This window comes from Juglans regia, chromosome 3 (assembly GCF_001411555.2).
Source record: "Juglans regia cultivar Chandler chromosome 3, Walnut 2.0, whole genome shotgun sequence".
NCBI lineage: Eukaryota > Viridiplantae > Streptophyta > Magnoliopsida > Fagales > Juglandaceae > Juglans > Juglans regia.
The window spans coordinates 17,738,071-17,747,115 of record NC_049903.1 but is presented as its reverse complement, the minus strand read 5'-3'; the positions used below and the strand labels follow the sequence as shown (position 1 = coordinate 17,747,115).

Genomic DNA, 9,045 nt, shown 5'->3' with positions numbered 1-9,045 from the left:
ATAAGACACGGGTACCGTCCTCTTATAGCGGTGGCTTTGATGTGGCTCAGAAGGGAGATGCTGTTTATGCTTGAAGTACGGCTAGCTGTGGAATGCTCACTAGATCCAAGAAATAAGTCCAAAGTTCGGCATTGGGAGTTTCTCTTTCTTAAGATATTGATGATAGTGAAAGGTCGAGAAATTCAAGAATCACATAAAACAAAGAAAGGATGGGTGCAGAAAAGACATGATTACCATATGAGTGTTGTTGATTACTTACTTTGGTGGTGCTTAAATTTGATTGTTCCATGGCTAGTTTTAGCCCCTAATCTAAGTTTCATTAATTCTTGAGGCTTCCAGTACTTCCTGAGGGTCCTGTCCTTGGCATGATATCGGAAAAGTATGATTTCATCTTGTTAGTGAGGGCTTAATTTACAGTTTTGGTGCCTAATAAAATGCCAGAGTCATCAAGGAGAACGACTAAGGGGAAGATAAGATGGAGCAAACTGTACAACTTCACATGCTTGCGACCCTCCACTGCAGATTCTGTTGTTCATCTAGAGCACCTTGGTCAGCCAGGATTTTCTCGTCTGGTTCTCTGCAATGAACCTCAACTACACAAGACCAAACCTCACAAATACCCCAGCAATTATGTATCCACAACTAAGTACAATGTAGTAACTTTTCTTCCCAAATCACTTTTTGAGCAATTCCGCAGAGTTGCCAATCTTTATTTTCTCTTGGCAGCGGTGCTGTCCTTCACTTCTTTGGCTCCTTTTTCTCGTATAAGCTTGGTTGCTCCCTTGGTCTTTGTAATTGGGATTAGCATGCTTAAAGAGGCTGTGGAAGATTGGCATAGGTTCTTACAGGTAACTACTGCAACCAAAACATGGTGGTAGGATTATATAGAACGCTTGTTAAAAGAAGTGGATGATAACTATCTGTACCTGTAAGCTTTATATCTTTTCTGGTTAAACATGTTCTGTCTATGATATGTAATTTCATGGCCTGTTCTCTCTTATATGTTCAATGGTTTTTTTTTTCACCTCCAGCCATATCAGTTAGAATATAGATTTTTGAGTCTAGCACAGTGCCCTCGATTGAAAATATACATCATATTTTGTTGCTGTTTCCTGACAGTACAACAGGCTATGGAAATACTTCTTCACAAATCTATATTTTCAAGCTTCTTCTCTTTGCATGTTGTTTCACTGCTTTCCGATTTAGCTATTTCATTGGTTTACCATTGATGTTGCAGTATGTAGTAAATCATATTAATAATCACACCTTGCAGGACTTGAATGTGAACTCTCGAACTGTAAAGGCTCGTGTAGGAAACGGCAGATTTGCTGAGAAAACATGGAGAGAACTTTCTGTAGGAGATGTCATTAAAGTTCATAAGAATGAATATTTTCCAAGTGATCTCCTCTTTCTATCTTCCAGCTACGAGGATGGAATTTGTTATGTAGAGACCATGAACCTTGATGGAGAAACAAATCTGAAAGTTAAAAGATGCTTAGAAGCAACACTCGGCATGAATGAAGATGAAGAACTCAGCAAATTCAAAGGCACTGTCCGTTGTGAGGACCCAAATCCAAATCTTTACACCTTTGTGGGCAATTTGGAGTTTGAAAATGAATCATATGCCTTGTGCCCTGCTCAGGTGCTTCTAAGAGATTCAAAACTTCGTAACACTGATTACATTTATGGAGTAGTTATTTTTAGCGGGCCTGATACAAAAGCAGTACAAAACTCCACAAGGTCGCCATCTAAACGTAGCCGGATAGAAAAAAAGATGGATCTTGTGATTTATCTTCTTTTTTCATTTCTTTTTTTGATATCATTAGTCACCGCAATTTCTACTGCATTCTATCTGAAATACGAGATGGTTGAATGGTTGTACCTTCGATTGCAAGATGATGACGATCCATTCTTCAATCCCATAAAGCCTGAGGTTTCTGGTTTTCGGCACTTTACGAGGGCCCTAATTTTGTATGGCTACTTGATCCCCATTTCTTTATATGTTTCCATTGAAGTGGTGAAAGTTTTACAAACCATGTTAATCAACAAAGATATTGAAATGTATGATGAAGTAACATGTAAGTCTGTTCGAGCCCGAACTTCAAATTTAAATGAAGAACTGGGTCAGGTAGAAATTATTCTTTCGGATAAAACAGGGACTTTGACTCGTAATGAGATGGAATTTAGAAAATGCTCAATTGCAGGAACCTCATATGGGGGTGATATAAAGGAAGTTGATCTTGCTGCATCTAGAAGAATGAATACTTGTGCTGAGACCTATCGATGCAGTATTGACGAATCCAACACTAGTCAAAGCTTTGAGTTGTCTGAATTCTCTGAGGCTGACATCATGGTCACTGAAAAGGCAATTCTAGGTGGCCGAGAAGATGGGGAGAATCAGAGCACTGAAAGCCCAGAAATCTCTACTGTGGGGAAGGAATCTGTTATCAAGGGTTTCAACTTCACGGATGATAGGCTCATGAACAATCGATGGATGTACAGATCCAACTTATTTGATGTCATAATGTTCTTCAGAGTCATGGCTCTATGCCACACAGGCATACCTGTTGAAGCCAATCAGACTGATAAGCTAAAGTATGAGGCTGAGTCACCAGAAGAAGTGGCTTTTTTGGTAGCTTCACAAGAATTTGCATTCCAATTTTTCAGAAGAACCCAATCTGTAATGGTTCTCAAGGAGCTGGATCCTTCCTCTGGAAAGGTGGTGGAGAGGTAAATCATTCAGTAACTGTGTTTCTCTCTATTTCTTGTTTGCACTTTAGTAGTTCCTTTCCATTGCATTCATGTAAATGCTTAAAAGACAACATCTAAGATTATTTTCAGGGAGTACAAGATTTTACATTTGTTGGAGTTCAGTAGTTCACGGAAGAGAATGTCAGTCATAGTGAGGAATAAAGATGGTCAGATCTTTCTCTTTTGCAAAGGTGCCGACAGGTAGGCTAGCTATTCACTATATTCCATTAGTTGATTCCAGGAAGCTATGTAAAACTTCCATGTCAAAATAACAAAAATTTTAAAGCTGATTCTAAAACTTCAAAATGAGGAGTCTTCCCTTTGAGTGTGTGTGTGTGTTTGTGTCTGGCAGTAATTTAAAACTTGAACTCTTTCAAATTTCTACCTCATTGATCCTGTTGGTTTTGGTTTTCAGCATTATCTTTGATAGGCTTGCAGAAAATGGTAAATCATACCAAGAAGCAACAGCTTTGCACCTTTCAAATTATGCAGAAGATGGTTTCCGCACTCTAGCATTTGCATATAGGATTATAGAGACTGCAGAATACGAACATTGGAACTCAATATTTTCACAGGCTAAGACCACAATAGGTCCTGAAAGAGATGAATTACTAGATAAAGCATCTGAACTGATTGAAAAAGATCTGATTTTATTGGGGGCTGCTGCTGTTGAAGACAAGTTACAGAAAGGGGTCAGTCCACTCTCTCTCTCTCTCTCTCTCATTATGCTGTTATTCTAACAGGGAAGCTTTTGTATATAAGTTGGACCTTTGTGCAATTATGATGCCCATTTATTGCTTCACGCTCTGTTTTCTTATTTTTCATATATTTTCATTATCCATACATTTCCCTGAACTTACATACGCCAGGTTCCAGAGTGCATAGATAAACTTGCCCAAGCAGGGCTAAAAATATGGCTGCTCACAGGTGACAAGAAGGAAACTGCAGTAAATATTGGGTGAGACTTGTTCTTATTTCAGTACTTACAGTGATCTAAGGAATCATATGGTAGGTTGCAGCTAACAGTTATTGATTTTCTTCTTCTTCTCCTTGTTTGTCTTCTTCTTTTCCCCCATCCAATTTGGCAGATTTTCTTGTAGCTTACTTCAGCAGGATATGAAGCAGTTCCATATATGTTTGAGCAAAGAAGCTGAGACTAAGAGCCAAGTGAAGGTGAAAAATCACCTCATCTATGATGTCAAAAGATTCCATGGATTTTTGTAGCATCTTAAAGTAGAGGAGAATGGAGAAAATGATAAGTAAAATTGTAATTTTTGCAGTAATCATTCCATCACTAAAGAATTCTGGGAGATTATTTCCTTTCATCTATACCAGGCAAACAGCCAGAACTTTAATAAATCTGGATTGCAATGCATATAATTTGTTATTGGGTTTGACACTTTTTGGATAAGTGAAAAGTGACTGTATAAAGAGAAGATAAAAAAACTACAAGAGCCTATCAGAACTATACAATTGGTTTAACACATGTAGAATGTTAGCTTAGAGGTTTTCATTTGATTTCCTTGAATAAATATCATATTTAGATCTACTCACCCTTAAGCCAACCCTAGAGGTGAAATTGACTTCATGGTGAGCTTTCTGTCTAAAATGCAGAGTCATATAATTTGCAGCACCTGAAGGTGAAGTGGAGTTGACATCTTTTCTTTTTCTAGCTTTCAGGCAATGAAAGAAGACCTTTTATATCAAATTGAAAATTCTTACCAAGTGATGTGTGAAGAATGCAATAAAGACTCTCCCTTTGCCATGGTGGTAGATGGAAAAGCTCTTGAAGTCGCTTTGACAGATGGTGTAAAGAACCAGTTCTTACAGTTGGCTGTTAATTGTGCCTTTGTTATATGCTGTCGAGTGTCTCCGAAACAGAAAGCATTGGTAAGCTTTTTGTGTTTATCTTTTTTACAAGAAGATAATCTAACATAGGTTATGTCCCATTAGAACTGAATTCCACTTCATTTCTAGTGCCTTGTTAGTTTGCTTCAAGAAAATTGTGACACAAGATTGAAACATATGAATGTTTAGCATTTCTCATAAAGACTACATTATGATCCTCAACAATCAATTGTGGTCATAGTGAGTCTGGTTGTGCTACGACTTTTGCATCACCATGTAGTGTGATGCTCAAACCAATTCCATATTCAGGCAACATCCACTAGCACCCTGAGGTCAATCTTATATCACAATTACTTCATAAACATTTTAACTATCAGCAATCTGGTTTGTGCAAATTGGGTCGGTACACCTTTTTTATTTTATTTTCTAAAACCAGAAAATCTTATCAATGATCTAATTCCAGTTACTATATTCACTAATCAAATTTTCAAAAACGAGATAGTCTCACAAATGTGACATTTACAGATTACTCGATTGGTGAAAGAGTATACTGGCAAGACAACCCTTGCCATTGGAGATGGGGCAAATGATGTTGGCATGATTCAAGAAGCTGATATCGGTATCGGGATCAGTGGCATGGAAGGAATGCAAGTAAGCCTCATGGTCCTCCTTATATATTACTGATTGCTAGGTATTGGTGTTCTTCTTTACAATTTCCCTTAAGCTCGTTAATAGGCAGCATACACCTAGCATGCTTTTTACTGCTTAACGCTAAAAAATGATTAATTCTTAAAACAAGTGAGATAGGCACGTAGTAAAGAAGCTCACTCATGGAACTGCTAGCAGCTGTAAAGTTATTATCTATTTCTAAATGCATGTTAGTCTAGCAGAATTCTGTAACTGGTTGATTGATAATATTGAGTTGTAATATTATCTGCAGTATTACTCTCTAATCCCTTATCCTCGTTTGTTTTCACAACTCATCTCAACTCATCTCATCTAATCATTACAGCTTTCCCAAATTTCCATACAAAATAAAATAAACAATTCAACTTTTTCAAATCTTAAAACAAAAATAATATTAAAAAAATAAATTCTAACAATATTTTATTTAACTTTCAACTTTTATCTCCACTCATCTCATCTGTTTTGGTGTACCTTACACATCAAACATATGATACAGCCCATTAAAACTCATGACCTGTCCCTTTTGAATCTATTATTCGTTACTTCAAGTGCAAACAGGTTATAATGTCTTAGGCAGTATGCCATAATACAGACAAATGCACCCCGTGCATGTTCTTAAGTTTTATAGAGAATAGAATAATCCATTATGATTAGAACTTGAAACAAAGAAGTCACAGAGTTCAATGATCTGCACATTATTCTTTGGGGGGAAGGGAAGAGAGAGAGAGAGAGAGAGAGAGAGAGAGAGAGAGAGAGAGAATCATTTGCACTCTAACGGTAATCACGATTGAGGGGACCATGAGATTTTACAAGGTTGACGATATAAACTCAGGATTTCTTTCTTTGGTTACTCTTTACAGCCTTGGGCATCTAATAGGATCATAATGCCTTACCTTAAGGGACCGACGATCTGAGCCATGAATGATGGCACCAAAATGGGGGATGAAGTTTTCAGTCCATAAAGTCATTCTCTTTTTTTTTGTATTTTGCATGTCATTCCCAGTAGTGAAATTCCAAGCCTGAAATATGAAAAATGTACTTGTGTCCAAAAATATCAGCTTGAATTATATGAAAGAGATAACAGATTCCGATATGCACTATGATTTATGAATGTTGCTAAAAATTCTCATTTAACATCAGGCAGTAATGGCAAGTGACTTCTCATTGCCTCAGTTCCGATTTTTGGAGAGGTTACTTATAGTTCATGGGCACTGGTGTTACAAGAGAATTTCCAAAATGGTAAGTCCTTAATTATTTAATGATCATCTTTGTACTGTAGTTCTGATCTCTAATTGTGAACTTGTTTACTTTCTTGGTGTAGATTCTCTACTTTGTATACAAGAACATTGTACTTGGCCTCACTCTATTCTATTATGAATGTTACACAAGTTTCTGTGGGGAGGTCCTATATGATGACTGGTACTTGGTGCTGTTCAATGTGATTTTGACATCATTGCCAGTGATATCATTAGGAGTCCTAGAGCAGGATGTTTCCTCCGAAATATGCCTCCAGGTAGGAGGAAACACATAAATAGCAACACATGTGATTCTCCTTTCTATTCCTCTCTGGCTTTCCAAGCACTAACATTAATTTAAGGGTTTTAACATATCTATTCTTTTGAAATGGAACAGTTCCCTTCCCTTTATAAACAGGGTCCAAAGAACATATACTTTGCTTGGAAGCGCATCATTGGTTGGATATTGAATGGTGTGGTAGCTTCTCTAATCATCTTTCTTGCCAATATATACATGCTCTCCTCCGCCGCATTCCGACAGCAGGGAGAAGTTTCAGATGTTGCACACCTCGGTGGCATTACATTCACATGCATAATCTGGACTGTAAATTGCCAAATTGCTCTAGTTATCAGTCACTTTACTTTTATCCAACATCTTTTTATATGGGGTAGCATATTGTCCTGGTACATCTTCCTGCTTGTGTATGGTGCTCTTCCTCCTGCCTACTCAAAGAAAGGATTTCATCTCTTCATGGAAGCTATTGGCAGTGCACCAGTGTATTGGATGATTACATTGATTGTCACAGTAGTTTCTCTTCTACCATACTTCATGCACATTGTCATCCAACGTTTATTCTATCCCCTGGATGATCATATTCTTCAAGAAATGAAGTATTGCAAGAAAGAAAGTATCAACAATCAAGCATGGCAAAGGGAGCAATCCAACTCAAGGAAGAGCACCCTGATAGGGCTTTCTGCCAGAGTTGATGCAAGGATTCAATATTTGAAAGAACACTTGCACCAGAGGACAAAATCAATATATAGATCAGTAACAAGCAGCCCATTATTTCAATGAGTCTGCAAGCTTTCTGGAATCTTTTATACGAATTGTTATTTAATTATAAAGCCTATTTTCTTCAATTACATTGAAATTTTTACTGGGTTTTATCATTTTGATTCATTTGCTTTTTATTTCCAATAAGTTCGGTTTGGAGCTTATTCTTGAGTTGGAATATTGTAATAAATCATCTGAGGTTGAATGAATTTCATACATATAGAAGAGTTTCCTATCTCTATACTTGTGTATCTTCTTAAATATTCTAAAGGATGTAATACTTCCTTGAGGACCTCTTATAATGTTCTGTATGAATTTCATTTGAAGTTCCTGGGTTTTTTCAGGAACATGGTTTTATTTTGTTTGATTTTCTTGCTAACCAAACAAAGTATTGAGGAAAAAAAACCAAAGTAACGAGAAATTGAATGGATTGTTTTTGGTTGCAGTGGTTTTTGAGTATTGGAATAATGCTAAGTCAATGCTTCTCCTTGTTGAAAAATAGCATTTATTATATGATGTTTTGTTCTATATATCTCTTTTATTTTATTTATCCATATTACTTAAAATGTTAATACCAAAAAATTAATTTGTGAAGTAGAAACATATTACCAATTTACCATGCCACACCATCTCACCAATTGCATTATGATTAATAAAAAAAAAAACAATGTCTATGAAAAATCCCGTCATCCTTCCTTTCATCTTTCACACGTTATCCATACCGCTTACATGACAAGACTTGATTTACAGGATTCAATTTTCTGCATAAAAATTATATCATGTCAATAATGCAGAAGGTGTGTCCTCCACACTGACTTTCAAATAGAATTTTTCTTTCTAGAAGCTTAGATACTTCGACCCAATATTGCTTATATTTTATAAGACCGGCCTTGGGTCTAAATCACACCTCGATAAAAATATGACATATCCACATACATAATATTGGTTAGGTGGAGGTGTGTGGTGTAAGATTTTCATATAGAATTTCTATTTTTTAACTGTCTGGAATGTTACACCAACATTTTTGTTAAATTTGCAAAGAAAATATAAAAGGATGGATCTTATTAATAAAATTGTATCATATAGAGAGTGACACAATAAAATTGAACACTCGAGGAACAAAAAGGATGATAATTCAAAAGTTATAAACGATTAGAACTATAAATAAACAAAGTTACTGGACAAATTACTGGAAATCAGTTCAGCCAAACCCAATTTGGTTTATTTATTGAATGAGTCGTTTTTATTTTTTATCACAAAATAACATTAATAGTTCATTAAACCGTATAGCTCATTAAAAATCGACTCAATTTTTTTTTTTTTTTATAGAAAATAGATATCATTTCATTCTCTAAGGAAGTTATATCTGTGACTCAAAATTACAAGCCAAATTAAATTTTTGTTGTAAGCTTCCCGTATACAAATATTTTTACAATGACATTGTCTGAATTTTCAAAACTCTGAGAGTAT

At 36.0% G+C, this 9,045-nt stretch overlaps 1 protein-coding gene across 1 annotated transcript; it reads left to right on the top strand.

The window, feature by feature from the left end:
- Positions 1-352: 352 nt before the first annotated feature.
- On the top strand, positions 353-7,671 carry LOC109002856 (probable phospholipid-transporting ATPase 4). The gene is made up of 11 exons (XM_018980768.2): positions 353-848; positions 1,274-2,730; positions 2,842-2,952; positions 3,167-3,443; positions 3,621-3,709; positions 3,840-3,924; positions 4,432-4,641; positions 5,125-5,250; positions 6,427-6,525; positions 6,608-6,799; positions 6,919-7,671. The coding sequence occupies exons 1-11, from the start codon at positions 435-437 to the stop codon at positions 7,594-7,596; spliced, it is 3,738 nt and encodes a 1,245-aa protein (XP_018836313.1). The 5' UTR covers positions 353-434; the 3' UTR covers positions 7,597-7,671.
- Positions 7,672-9,045: the final 1,374 nt, after the last annotated feature.